The sequence below is a fragment of the Clinocottus analis genome, unplaced genomic scaffold, assembly GCF_023055335.1.
Source record: "Clinocottus analis isolate CAN_PGR_092001 unplaced genomic scaffold, fCliAna1.0.p SCAF_12, whole genome shotgun sequence".
Classification (NCBI taxonomy): Eukaryota; Metazoa; Chordata; class Actinopteri; order Perciformes; family Cottidae; genus Clinocottus; species Clinocottus analis.
The window spans coordinates 11,989,943-12,004,440 of NW_027175843.1; the positions used below are offsets into that span (position 1 = coordinate 11,989,943).

Here is a 14,498-nt window from a genome sequence, read left to right on the forward strand (position 1 = left end):
CTTAATATTTCTGAAAATTAAGATCCGCTGTCATGCTTTACATTGAACAAAACCATGGCATTTCATAATTAGTATTTAATTACAATGGACGTGTAATCATTAATTTTTACATCCGAATTTTGTAAAGAAATTTAACCAGAATTAATATATCTAATGCTGCAACTCTAGGTGATTGTTGACTATAATATTATATAAATGCATTTTATATTATTCTATTACACAATTAGTTGATTGACCATTTACTCAATACAATGACAGAAAACATTTTTTTTTCTGTCAATTTGATAAGTAAACAAATCCTTTTAGTACTAATACCATCACAATATAAACAATACCATTGCATTATCTGCCAAAGTGATTTGTAGTAATAGTGGACCGTTATACACGTTTAGACGTCAGTGGTGAAAATCCAGTTTTGTTTTGATGGTAATTCAGATGTGTGTCCAGAGAGAAACTAAGTCTCGGTGGGTGTGGCAGGAGGTATTTTTTTTCCCTCCTTCCTGTATTGACTGGATTGCGTTTGACAGATATGGAGTTCGGCGAGCGGCTGACCTCCCCATCATCAGCCCTGTCCTCCCTTCACATGGCCTCGTCTTCAGCCAGCTCCTCCCCTGCTCCACCCCAGACGCCCTCCACAAAGTGCAGCCCGACCCCAAGCCCTGCAGGCAGCTCCCCTCTCATCACCTGTGGTACGCACACGTACACACACACACACCTGCCACACACACACTATGTAGACATGCACAAAGTCAAGGCACAAGATCAAATCTGACGTAAAGTTAATTGTGTTGATATGTTATTTAGATTCAAATCATTTTTTCCTGTAATTTTTGCCCATATTTTGGACAACGTTGGATTTGTTCAGTGCTTCAAATGGTTTTAATTGTCACTACAAAAAAAACAGCCTTAAATCCACAAGCTAATAATACATGTGAATGAATGCACCATCCGACTGACTTTACAGTCAGTACGCACTTTCTAACTACACTTCCACTCCGACTTGAGAGAAAAAAAAAATGAAGAGGAGACGTCCAACTAGATTGTGTTGAAAACACTGAATTAAAATTGTGCCACAATAAGCGAGCTTAAGACACCTTCTCCCAGTCTTAACATGTTACTGACAATTTGATAGGAGTGGAAAGACTGTTGAATTAATGAATGCCTACAATTAAAAAGCTTTGTATACGCCCTTGTGAATGTCTTTTGACAACCTTTAGCTCCAGTTTATCCTGTGTGATTTGACATGTCTGTCAGCCTCTCAGTGTGCATGCAGCCGCCAACATCCTCTTGTTTTCTCTGAATATTAATTGTGGTCAAAGCCATTATGCATTGAGAAGCCGGTGATGCATAAGCTGTCAGATTACCCCTGACCACAAAATAATGTGCGAATTTACATACTGTGGTTTGTGATTATTTTTTTCTTTCATGATAAGATGCTCCAAAAAGTAGTGTTTTTTTTTTTCTTTCTTCTTCTTATTGCTGTGCTATCACAATGAAGAACACATTAGAGACATTCTCATAAATTATTCATTTTCAAACCCCCACACCAAACGTGCACAGAAATTTCCCAGATAATTTATTTTGGACTGAACAGCACTAAAGCACATTGGCACCTCTGTAGTCACATCGCTGTTATGATTATCAAGTAAATTGAGTTCTTTTAAGAGATGTCCTATCCCCTGTGGGAAGTAGAAGAAAAGATACCACAAGACCAGAGATGGTTACACCTCTTTGAATACAATTGTTCTCACGCTTTCATACTCTTAAAAGCTTTGTAATTGCTTTAGGTGAGCGTATCTAAGAAACATGTTTATATTTCCCCTCCTTGTAAATTTAACCCAGTTAGAACAGTGTCTGATTCCAGAGTGGCATTTGAGAAAAGGAATGACCTCGTTATTTTTAAGAAGTGAGCAAAATATTTCACTGTCGTACAGTAGGAATGCAATGTATAAAGTCAAGGCTACAACCTTAACAGATCCTTAAAGAGCCTGTGGGATTTTTGGGGGTTTAAGCTCTAATTTCACGTCTGTCAAACTGCATTAACCTTTTCCATTAATTGTCATTGAAGTAAGATTAAATTAAGAGGTTAGGGTTTGATATATAAACTGGTCAAATTAGATAGATTTAAAGAAGCCTATTGACCAGATGGTGTTGATAATATATCATTAAATGTATCAAATAATTGTAGCTAATTTTCCCAGATGAACAGCTGATAATGTCCTGTAACAACAGTAATAACACTGACACACTGTTTAGCCTTGTTAGCTTTGCATTTACAAAGACAAAAATTAACTGGGCTTTGCTTTTATCACGCTCATTCCTGCTCTGGGCTCTTGAAGTTGGGATCAGCAAGAGTAAACTAGATTTTGAAAGTCCAACAAAAAAAAAAAAAAACAGCCCAGCGTTGCCAACTCTTTTCCAATGGAAGTAGCTGGCAGCACTGGCTTCAGAAGTCGCTTATCAAGAAAGTCGCCAATTTGGCCACACTGCACTTCAAGCTTTCCTCCAAAGCCACTCCCCCAAAATAATCACTGTGGAAGTAAACATTTTATAATGAACGTACACAATGACCATGGCTTTTTAATCTCAGCTGTCAAGCTATCAGCTTGTGGAAGACCCGTGAATATCTGTCTAAAGAGCTCCTTAATGGTATCATGGTATTAACAATTGATTATTTTAAAAAGCAAATAATTAAACCAGGAAATGTTCAGTCATTTGTTGTGTACTGTATGTGTATAAAGAATATCAGGATAGAACATCTTTCTAGATTAACCATAAAATGAATATGCACATCAATAGATTATAATTAAAGCATTCTTCAAACTGTGTCCTTTGTTCTCCAGGCCATCTGCGCCAGGTTACTGAGGATGAACGATCAAATATTTCTGGCAGCGCCAATGGTTTTCCTTTGGTCAGCCATCCAGCTTTTGGGCTCTACCCATCAAGTTTAGGCCGCTCTGAGTTTGGAGGCCTTGGAAGTCTGGGCTTGTCTGCCTTGACTGCTCACTCCCAGTTTGGTGCATTTCCAGGTATGAAATGCAATGTGTTTTTCTATTAATGAAAGTAAAGAGGAAAATTTGCTTCATGGTAGTTGATTGTTTTGATCGTCAAGGAAATTATGTTTGATATGTTGAATACATTATTTGATCTTCCCTGTGTGATCTTCCACTTGTTTTTATGTCAAAAAATAACATCTAATTGCATGCTTTTGAGTGATGTCATGACACTCAGGAGTAAATGTATGTTTTTAGAAAGCGGATGCCGTTTCAGAAGAATGTTGCGCTTGGGAAACTGCTTCAGCTGTGACGTGATCTCGAAGATGAATCGTTTTAGCTATTCTAGTAGATGACCTCTGCTGATGAAATAACAGCCAATGGAATTCACTCGTAGTCAATGCAAAACTTGTGATAAGTGCTTTTGACAGGTTGGATAAAACTTGCATGCACTTAGAACGTGTCAGATAGAATGTCTATTTGGGCCTCACTACACGGTATCTCACACCCCCCACCCTCTCCACTCCCTATCCTTCTCTCCCCCCATCCTCCCCCAGACTGGTGGAGGCCATCTGAGAGACATTCCAGCGGAGCAGGGTCCTTCTTCCCTCCTCTTCTAGGTCTGCATCCCGTATTTGCATCAACCTTCAAAAGCCACAATCCCACTCACTTGCAGTCACTCGCCTCAGGTAAAAACACAAAAAGAGCCAGCTCCTGCCTCGGGTATTACATGTTGTTTTAGATTAAAGAAAAGCACAGAGGCTCTACAAAGAATGGTTCCAGAAACATATTTTATAATACTAATTAACATTATGAGACTTATTGCCCTCCTTATTTGTTGCTTGATGTTATTAGTTTCCATCTAAAGAAGTGCGTAATTTCAGTTTCTGTAGGCGTAATTGGAACAGTGAATGGTAGGAGTGCTTCCTCTCCTACTGGGAACTCTGCTGTGAACACCAGTTCATTTCCAACAAAGAGAAACACGGAGAAAACTAAAGCCAACAGTAGTCAGAATCTAAAGAACAGCCAGGACCTGGGCCAACTGCACCAGAAGATCCCCCAGAAAACCAAAGAAAAGGTGACTGCTCAGAACTTACCCTGTATTTAAAGACACTTCACTCTTCCTCCTATTTGACTTGATAAAAAACGTCTCATTATTTAGAAACCCAACAAAAGACAACCAGAGACCTCCAGCATGAGCGACAGCCAATCGGGATCATTGTCAGATTGCTCCTCCAGTGATGGAGGGGAAAGCAGCAGTGATCCTGATGACATGGAAGAGGACGACGACAATGATGAAGATGATGATCAGAGCAATGACAGTGCCGAGTCTGATTCAGAAAAAGACAGTCCAGTCAAAAGGAAAGTCAAGGTAAGTGTCTCAAACTTGAATTATTTGTGTTTGATTATTCAGCAGCATACTCAGCTTTAAAATCAATAGACACCATTGACAAATAGTTTATTTTCTGATTATTGTACTAATATAAAAATGACAGGTAAAATACCACATTTTTTACTCAGGGTTTTATGACAAATTTCCTCTCTGTTAAAGACTGTAAACGTTAGTTCATTTGTCAAAAATAGCCATGGTGGTGGGTGGAAAACTAGATGTATGTGCTAGCTGACAGAGCTGCCACTGTGAGGCTATCTCAGTAGGAGCTGACATGACATGCTGTCTTTTTCTCATCCTCCTACTCAGCGGCTGACACAGAACACTTCTGAGAGTAAAAAGAAGAGACCTTGCACTGCTGATGGAAATTCAGCTCAAGACGGTCAACGTGAAACTGTTCCTTTGACCTCCCCGTACGGCCTGCATTCCTCTTCCCATCTCGCTGGCCTGTCACAGTCCGCAGCGCTGTTCCTCCAGAGCTCCGGGACCGCAGAGGAGGAAGGCCAGCAGCACATCAGTGTGATCCAGGCCACAGGGTTGGCAGGCGGCAACAGTCCCCGAGCACCGTCCCAAAGGGAGGCCTCTTTACTGCCCTCCAGGTCCTCATCTAACCCCTTCTCCTTCTCCATCTCCATCTCATTGAAACACTTACATCCTTCTACCTAACAGAAGCACTTCTCTTATTCAATCCCACCTAAAATAAGACAAAACAATCCTTTTATTAGTCCCACAGAGGGGGGGGAGGTGGGGAATTTGCAGGATTACAGCAGCAAAGTGGATAGTGCAACAAGAGACATCAGCAGAAAAAAAATCAACAAGTACAATAAATAATCAAGCAGTAAAAGTAAATTGCAAACGAATATTGCACATATAAGGTAGGAACTATAAAGTGTTTGTATTGCACAGGGGATATTTATTGCTCACACATACATTGATATTGATACTGATACTGCATTTGGAAGATATACTCTTCCGAATATCTTGAAGCTATATCTTAAGCTTCTGTCTCTGTGTTCCTCACCAAAGCCTCTCTCCCTCTCTTCTTCACCCAGACTCCCAACCCTGTTAGCCTCTCAGAAGCCTCCACAGAAACCAAAATTCCTGATGCCTCCTCTGAAGCACACCAAGCTGGCTGATGGCATGAAGGAGTGCAGTGGAAACCTTCAGGATCAAAGATTGTTACACTTGAAGAGTTTTAAATTGAAACAGGTGAGTTATATTTGTTATTCTTTGTTGCATTAAAACTGCAGCTTTTCATTGTTATATCCAAATGCTGCCCACGATACAAAAAACAAATTACTGTAATGAAATCAGGGCTTTTATTATACTCCATGTGTGTCTGACCGCAACATGACGAGAAGTGACAACGCATTTAGCTCTATTGGGAATACTTCACAAAATTGACAAGCAATTAGCTCTTTTGGGCTTTTGGGATGTTTGTTATCAGGAGTCGAGAAATCTGTCTCTTTTTAGGACTCTGTTATTGTCACAATTTTGAAAAGGAAGGAAAATGTAGCAGTCTGTAACAAGAGGGATTTAATTCATATGATGGTGGTACATTAAATACGGGCTTTTGATTTGAGTATGACAATGGCAACAAATACAAGATGACAGCCAGAGTCGCACAATGGCACTAAGCCAAACAATTTGAAAATATTTTCCACAGCAGCCTTTTTTTTCTTTCGTGTAGTTGACAGGCTCGAGCTTGCTCTTCATTGTCCCTGTCTCTTATTACACCTTAAATTCCTTCATTCACAGCCCACAGTAATGTAATGTGAGTGACAGTTTGTGTAATTACTTCCTTTTTCCCCCTTTTGTTTCTTTCACTTTTTCATTTTTACTTATAAAGACCCTCCACTCCAAGAACTCCGTGAAGCAAGCTTTCTCTCTGCAACCTAAGAGCCAGAACTGGTATAAAAGTTACAAAAATGCAGCATCCTCGTCATCGTTGCTGACACAGCATAAACATTCATCAGATATGTTCAGCAGTCATTTACTGTCCCTCCCACACAGCAATGACACCAATCTGTTCCTGAACCACCACCTTAATGGAGTAATCCACAATGCAGTTCAGGATGCCCCTTTGGCCCTCATCACTAAACCACGCAGCCAAAGCAGCACCCCAAGTAGCACCCCAAGTAGCACGCCCCTCCTGGGAGCCACCAGCCCTCCCTATCTCATGCCCATCAACCTGAGCACATGCACTAAGGAGATGTCCGGCAGCTCTGCTTCCCCATGTAAATCTTCAGTCCCGTCAGGTCTTGCTCACAGACCGAGGAAGACCAAGGCTCCCAAGTCTCTGCATGCAGGAAAGAGCCTCGCTAAAACCAACGCATCCTGTCCACCTGTAGACTTGGTCAGAGGCAGTGAGTCTGATATCCACAGCAGCAGGGACTCTGACGACTCTTTAGGAGATGACTTTGATGACGATGATGAAGAAGACAATGAAGATGATATTGAGGATGAAGATTCTGGCAGTAGCCTATCAGGTTAGACTAAACATACCTTAATTGAATAAATATATGCTATTGACAGCATGTTTTTGCAGATATAAGATGTCGGATGAGGTTTGGTTGTGAGCAGAATGCTAATTAGAATATTGTTTTTTTTTTCCTGTGTCACACTGATATCCCCTGTAGAGTCGGAGAGCAATCTGGATAGTGACTCTGATGGCTCTGAGGATGATATTAAGGAGCACAGTGAGACAGGAGCAGACAGCGATGCAGAAAAGACTCCCCTGAAACTCGCGACAGCGTCCTTGTCTTCACACAAATCTTCCTCGAACCTCTCAGCCAACTGCTCCCTGCTTAACCTGCAGACCAACAAGCCTCAAAGTTCACCTAGTAGCGTACCGGCCCCCAACATAGTGACCAGCTCTGGGCCGCTGAGTAACCACAGCACCGTATCGCCGTCCTACACGCTTACCCCACAGCCAGGTAACAAATCAACCTACAAGACAGCTTCAGTTTACAATTCAATAAGAGGCTTTTTATGTGTGAGTATGATCGTGACAAAAGTCAGCGTTGTATTTATTTTTTTCTCCTCTCACTTTGCTTATTCAGACTATTTAATCCGTCATTTGAAAATGACGTTTACTTACCAGTACGAAAAAAACATGAATGTGCATCTCTTCAAATGATCTATGAAAGAAATTGGTTGTGTCGTTGTTTTGATGCAGCTTTTACTTTGTTAACCCAGGCAGACGCTTTTCACATCTGATATTGGATGAGTCACTAAGCATATTACGCTACTAACAGAGCTGGATTCTGACTTGCTTTAATGGAGAAGTATTAATTTCCTTTTCCATTTAATAATAGTAATAGAAAAGTGGATGATGTGAATTACTCTCAAAGACCTAAAATAAACATTTATAAAATACAGAATTTAGCTCATAAAAGCGGTGAGGCGTGTTGCTGTACAAGCTCTGTTTCTGTGTTTTATACTTCTGGTATGTGTCAAACAGTCTGAATATAATATGTGATGTTTACCATGTAATATAGAAAACAGCTATCCACTTAAATTAATGTACAACAGGGTCTCCTATTGTTTGATGTTTTATATTTGCAATAACGTTTGCCCTCCCCCCCCTCTCTTTGTTTTGTGGAGTGGCTATATCTGTAAACATGGTAGATTTGTGGATTTGCTCACGTCCTCCAGGAGGTGTGAAAAGCGCTGAGTCATTGCTCCTGTTTTCTAGGATCAGGAAAGAGGAGGAGAGTAACTGATGAGAGAGTTCTGCGGTTGCCTCTTGAGTTTGGGTGAGCTACTGTGCATGCACTACAAATCACAAGAAACACAAAGGTTTGACAGTCTGACCATGTTCCATTTGTTCTTACTGTTATACTTCTTGAATTGTTTGTGTTTATGCAATTGGTGTTGTAGTAAAATGTCAGCTCACTGAAGGCTGACGAGTGACCTTTTTCTAAAAGGTTATCTACAGTCTTTGAGGAGCAATAAGACACATGATCATCCACAGCAAATATTATCATATCTCCGGGTTCAGCACATTGGAAACATTTTTGATCAAGAAACTTTTAGTGTGAATACATTCACACCGATAATAAAATGAAGAGGAAGCACTTGATTCAATTCTTGTGACTTTGCAAACAATATGTTTATCTGTCATCTGTAGTTGGGTCATATCACTGTTTAAATATGAAACCGGACAAGAATGCAGCAATAATTCCCAGGGTAAATACTATAAATGTTACTGTAAAAAGGACCACTGGAGTTCCTAATTTGAGAATGATGGCGTCTTCATCAAGAGCTATGTAGGAGTAGACCGCAAAAAACATCCTTTTAGGGGCCTTTTAAAAACTCCAGTCTTAGTAGTAGGCAGGAAATGAAATGAGGCCCAGCACTTCAGCATCAAGGGGTTAATTGCATCCAGCCTCAACACAGACATGCAACATTAGTAGCCCCCTGCCCACAAATTCTGCAGCCTTGGATCTGAGTGCCTTTCATCTTCTAGGGATGTTTTTCATCAGCAGGTTCACAGGAAACAGAGGCCATAAGTCTGTATATTAACCCCTTTTCTGTGTGGTATAACAGTCTACATAAGTGTGTATAAGCCATGGCTGCTCTCCAGTGGAGCTCATGGGAACTGAGGGGGTCGCCCCACTTGGTGCACGGCCATTTAGGAGCGTGATTACTGGAAGGGTCAAAGGGCCACAGACTAGACTGCTGTACAAACAGCATATAGTTTCTCTCCTTATTTGCTTGCTGTTGTGAACAAGAGGATGATGTGTACTGTATCTGTCCCAATATTGACACTAGAGTGATCAGTCCTATATTGTTTTAACTATATGGTAGTATATATGCTATTTCTTTTTAGCAATTTCTGTGTTTTTCAGGTGGCACAGAGAGACCCGTGTCAGGAGTGTGACGGGTCGTCTCCAAGGAGAGGTTGCTTACTTTGCTCCATGTGGGAAGAAGCTTCGTCAATATCCTGATGTTATGAAGGTAAACCTACGATGTGTAGTTTTATCTTATTGAAAGCTAGTCAATATGGCTAACATGTACTAATAATGTGCATCATTCATTCGTCTGCAGTACTTACTTCGGAATGGAATAACTGAAATCTCACGAGATAATTTCAGCTTCAGTACAAAAATTCAAGTTGGTGACTTCTATGAAGCCAGAGAAGGACCAGAGGTAAGTGTTTCTTCTTTTTGTGTTCGATATTTAGTTTCATAGCTAAACGATGTCAACATTGATTGTGAACAAATATGTTATTCAATTACAGACGGAAAAGTAAAATAATGCATAGCATGTAATATATTTTAAAATGAAAAAGTTATTTAAAATGTGTTTTAAACATGAAGAATAGTATAGTACCGCTGTTGTCTAGATGCATTCTGAGGCATGTTGTGTACTACTTGCACAGCCTCAACACTGTAGGACAAAATCCATACATTGAAGCAGTGGTTCTCAACTGGTCTGGCTCCGGGACCCACCATCACCCTTAATGACAAGCCGCGACCCAAATTGAGGAACATTCTCAACATCTCCAATGTATTTAATGAAAAGATGGTGCAGTTTGAACCTGAGATAGTATGGAGACAGTAGGGTTACATGCTGTGGGTGGGTGGGTGTAGGTGTAGGGGTGTTGAAGGTGCATAACAAAACAATAAGATAAGTAACAGAACCTAAACTAACTCTGCGGCCCAGGGGCATAATAGTCACATGGGAATAAAAAACAATATCAGTATACACCTTCTAAAGGATTTACATTTTGGTGCCATGCTGTTGAATCACTCTCAGAAACGTCTTCGTCAACGTGTTCTGTGAAGCAGAATATACTCGGGCAGGCGATGTCTGTCTGAGGAAGGGCCGGCCCACCGGGGCCGGTATCCTCCTGGGTTGACTCAACTTGAAACACGCTGCTGAAAACATGGAGGGACGACCCGGCGAAAATAACGTCACCGTGCTGCATAAAAGTCCCTTAAAAAAAAAATCACGGGATTTAAAAAAATAATAATAATAATTAATTCAAATTTTTTTTTCCAATTCTTTTTTTTTTTATCAAGCAAAGGCCCGCGACCCATTAAAACGGGTCTGCAACCCACTTATGGGTCACGACCCACCAGTTGAGAACCACTGCATTAAAGCATTGGGTAGATCATCAGTCGAGCCATTTTTTTGGTGTGCGTTTTAATGTCTTTCTTCTCCATCTGATAACCCAGGGTTTACAGTGGTTCTTGCTGGCAGAGGAGGAGATCGCTCCCAGTATCATAGCGATGGATGGGAGGCGCAGCCGTTGCACACAATCTGAGCGGCAGTCAATAAGTGATGTCACCGGGGCCAACCGGTGGAAGAGCCATCCTCTTAATATTGATGAAAATAACTTCCAAGATGTCAGTGATGCTAAGCTGCTACGCAAACTGGAGGCTCAAGGTCAGTTCACATCTCAGAAAACTGTCAGCGGCAAAAGAAAAGAAAATCAACCATTAGACACAAACAACTATTGGAAATGTATTGTATTGTTATTTGGGGTATTTATCTCTTTGTAAGGATAGGAAGCCACCTGGTGATGAAGTGATCCCTTCATTATATTCACAGCTAAGCTTATTTAATTTTTTGGCTTATGTAAAGGTTAATGGCAGAACCATTTCTAACAATCTAAAATATCAGTGATGAATGTTTTGTCGTCATATCCTTAAAATCATGCTGCAATGGGTTCGTTCTAGAATAACAGACAGCCATATTGATTCCTTAATAGGCCACAAAGTCGTTATTGCACATAAACACAGTCTCATGTTGCAAAAACTCCTGGCACTTTCTGTGGTTGTTCAGAGGGATTTGGGGAATTGTAAGAGTATATGCAGGTCACTTTTTTGCTTTTTTGCTTTTAATAGGGTTTGATTTCAGTAACATATTTCATTATGTTGTAGAAATAGCTCGGCAGGCAGCTCAGATCAAAATGATGAGGAAACTTGAGAAGCAGGCCATGGCACAAGCAGCCAAAGAGGCAAGGAAGCAACAAGGTAAACGCATAACGACAAGTCACACTCCTCTCCAACACGTGCATCATAATGCTGTGTACAAGACAAATGTGTCTCTGTCTTCCAGCAATAATGGCTGCAGAGGAGAGGCGGAAAAAGAAGGAGCAGATGAAGATTGTTAAACAGCAAGTAAGGACTTTCCTTTGCATGCATTGTTTGTTTTTCCGTGCAAAGTTTCGTAACCATCTGCAGCTGCTATGTTCATATGCAGGGTTTGTGTGTTCCAAGGTAAAACAAGTAAAGGTTTTAGGCACAGTCAAATTGCTTTTCAAATTCTACAAGAAAGTTGCTATCCTTCTAAATGTTGCACCTTTCTCGTCTGCAAAGACCCACTGTACTTCTTCACCCCCTAACCCTCTCCGCCACTCTATAACATGCATGACTTAACAGTTAATTCATTTGATCTTGCCCTCATCCTTTTACCAGGAGAAGATCAAGCGCATTCAGCAAATTCGTATGGAGAAAGAACTCCGTGCACAGCAAATTCTCGAGGTTCGTCCTGAAAGTTATTGCAGAAACATTCTAAAACACTTCCTTTCTGCTGTTGATAGGATTTTTTTTTTTAAACCCAACCAAAGGCTATTCCTAAATTATGTGGACCCACTTTTAGTCACATCCAGTGAGTACATGTGACTAATGCCTAATTGGTTTTTTGAAAAAGTGCCATTGAATATGAAAATCTCCTCAGACCGTGATGGAGCTTAATACAAAATACAGTATTTCATTAAGTAAGAGGTGGCCCAGAGTTTACCATGCCTAGGTGAAATACCTATTTTGCATTCTCTCACTAATAGCAGCTGTGAAGTATTTTAGCTTTTATAAATCAAATTTTAGTTGACACGCTTGGCAAGCAGCTCTTAACAGGATTTCGTTGTGGCTGTAATTACTGATAGAATTCTGCTTAATTTATTCTCACTGCCTGCTGGTGTTTCGTAATAACTGCAACCATTTTGTCTTTCACTGTAATGGGAGGACATAATCATCTCATTGCACAAGATTTCAATATGTTAGATGTGACTTTATCAGTGAGACCATTTAGCTTTCTGTGGATTATTTTCCATTGATAATGTTAACGGATTGAAAAAAAGAAACAATCTAACAAACACATGTACATGATATTAAGAACATAACTTTATTTGTTGTTTTTTTCAAACCAGATTGATATGTATTTCATATATTTACAATTTTTTTTCATAGTCTTTTTTTATTAATTCCACTTGATGATTTCAGTTAAGAAAATTATCTTAATTACATTTGCATGAATCAGAGTTGTTTGACCCAATCAAATGTGTATTCATTCAAAGCCCTTCTGTGCTGTATGTGTTTGAAATGAAGCTATTGCTTGTCCTTACGTACAGGCAAAAAGAAAGAAGAAAGAAGAAGCCGCCAATACCAAAATAATGGAGGCTGAGAAGCGAAACAAGGTGCGCCAGTTTAGTGTGCTCCCTCGTACGGCTGACTCTCTTTCTTTTTCCCTTGCATGTCTGCAGTATAATGTGTTTGCTCAATTGAGCTGCTCGTCAGTACAAAATAGATTTTCCGTGCCTTAGTTATTATTCACTTTTAAAAAGATAATTTCCTTGCGTTCTACATGTGTCTGTGAAATGTTTTTAACCAGTGAAGTCTAAGAGCCTGGAACTTTAGCATGTTGTTGTTCAATAAAGTATGTATACAACTTTTATAATTAGGTATTTTTTGTGGATGTTTTATTTCTCTTTTACTTTATATTTTTTGTCAAAGGAGAAGGAGATACGAAGGCTCCAAGCTGTCATACTGAAGCATCAGGTATTTTGGATTTGTTTTATTATCAAGATGTTTAAACTGAATGTCTTGAAAAAAATAGTCTCTAACAAAAGATCATTTTCCATAGCCTAATTATTTTGTCCAATGTATCTTATCAAATTATGCTATGAGGTTGTCATGGGTGTATTTTTATTTGAGTTGACTATAGTTTGAATTTTTCTGGCATTTATTTTCTTGTGTGATTTTCCTTTTCTTAATACTTTGCAAACTCTTTCTACCAGGAGTTGGAGAGACATAGACTAGATATGGTATGGGTATGTTTGTTTCTGTACATTTAACAACCTATTGTGAATGTGTTGTGATAAACGGTTGCCGTCAAAGCATAGCAAAGTGTAGCATTGGCTGCAGTCATACTACATCCTCCTGCATGGCTTTTACAAAGCAGTGCACTCCATACGTCTGGGCTATTTGTCTCTCAAAGAAAACGCATCCATTATCTGGCCAATACGATTAAAGGCAAAAAATATAACAGCGTGCAAAGCACTGTGATAGCCTCAGGGAACACCAACTTCCTATTTCATTGTTTGTGTTTTGGATTAAATAAATGTAGATGATAAACATTTTATTCTAAAGCGTGTGAGCCAAATTTCTAATCTATTCTATCACCTGAGAAAAATCCATATACACTTTTTTGCCTGTGATCTACATCTCTGACTTAACGGAAACAAAATACTTGTTTTTCCTTTTTTGAGACTCAAATGTTTTATCATGGTTGTTCATTTGCACCATAACATAAGGCAATGGCAGCATAGATGGACTATACCCTGACGTTTTTACAGCAAAGAGTTCTACAATACATAAAGAATTATAATCATTTGGATTTAATCTCCAGAATAGTTTTCTGACGATGATTTTCATAAGTTTATTATACACAATGTGCTTTGCTTGTCACTGTAACACTTAATATTTGCAGCTTATATGTCTAAACCTCTTGGCCTGTATCTTTCAGTCTGCCTTCTTGCTGACATGCTCAGATTAATAATGGCTGTTTCTAACTTGTGCTTTGTGTGTGCATCACTACCCGCGACGTAGCTTTTCGTCTGTCATAGTGTTCCATTTGGTTTACCTATTTTGTGGTTTTTACACTTTAACTGCAGTGGAATGTGCAACATTTTAATTGTGACGATTGTGATGAATGGTGATCTGTGTTTTTTCTTCTACGTTGCATGTACTAGATGTTCAAACTGTGTATTGCATATATGTGCTATTTTCCCCTCAAAAAATAATATGAACATAGAATAGAAAAGAAACTGTGTGTGTGTGTGTGTGCGTGTGTGTGTGTGTGTGTGTGTGTGTGTGTGTGTGTGC

At 39.6% G+C, this 14,498-nt stretch overlaps 1 protein-coding gene across 4 annotated transcripts in view; it reads left to right on the forward strand.

Moving 5' to 3' along the window:
• LOC137782551 (bromodomain adjacent to zinc finger domain protein 2B) overlaps positions 1–14,498 on the forward strand; it is a 46,441-nt gene that overhangs the window by 24,248 nt on the left and 7,695 nt on the right. For 2 of the 4 annotated variants that reach the window (XM_068571909.1, XM_068571910.1), the window contains 19 exons: positions 528–689; positions 2,844–3,029; positions 3,551–3,682; positions 3,878–4,071; positions 4,156–4,365; positions 4,693–4,982; positions 5,436–5,592; positions 6,233–6,872; positions 7,023–7,319; positions 8,081–8,141; positions 9,237–9,345; positions 9,436–9,537; positions 10,569–10,779; positions 11,277–11,369; positions 11,455–11,516; positions 11,814–11,879; positions 12,746–12,811; positions 13,128–13,172; positions 13,412–13,438. In XM_068571909.1, the coding sequence (XP_068428010.1) occupies positions 530–689; positions 2,844–3,029; positions 3,551–3,682; positions 3,878–4,071; positions 4,156–4,365; positions 4,693–4,982; positions 5,436–5,592; positions 6,233–6,872; positions 7,023–7,319; positions 8,081–8,141; positions 9,237–9,345; positions 9,436–9,537; positions 10,569–10,779; positions 11,277–11,369; positions 11,455–11,516; positions 11,814–11,879; positions 12,746–12,811; positions 13,128–13,172; positions 13,412–13,438 (3,108 nt within the window). In that variant the 5' untranslated portion in view covers positions 528–529. The remainder of the gene's footprint in view (positions 1–527; positions 690–2,843; positions 3,030–3,550; positions 3,683–3,877; positions 4,072–4,155; positions 4,366–4,692; positions 4,983–5,435; positions 5,593–6,232; positions 6,873–7,022; positions 7,320–8,080; positions 8,142–9,236; positions 9,346–9,435; positions 9,538–10,568; positions 10,780–11,276; positions 11,370–11,454; positions 11,517–11,813; positions 11,880–12,745; positions 12,812–13,127; positions 13,173–13,411; positions 13,439–14,498) is intronic. The other 2 variants (XM_068571913.1, XM_068571912.1) reach the window with 2 other exon arrangements.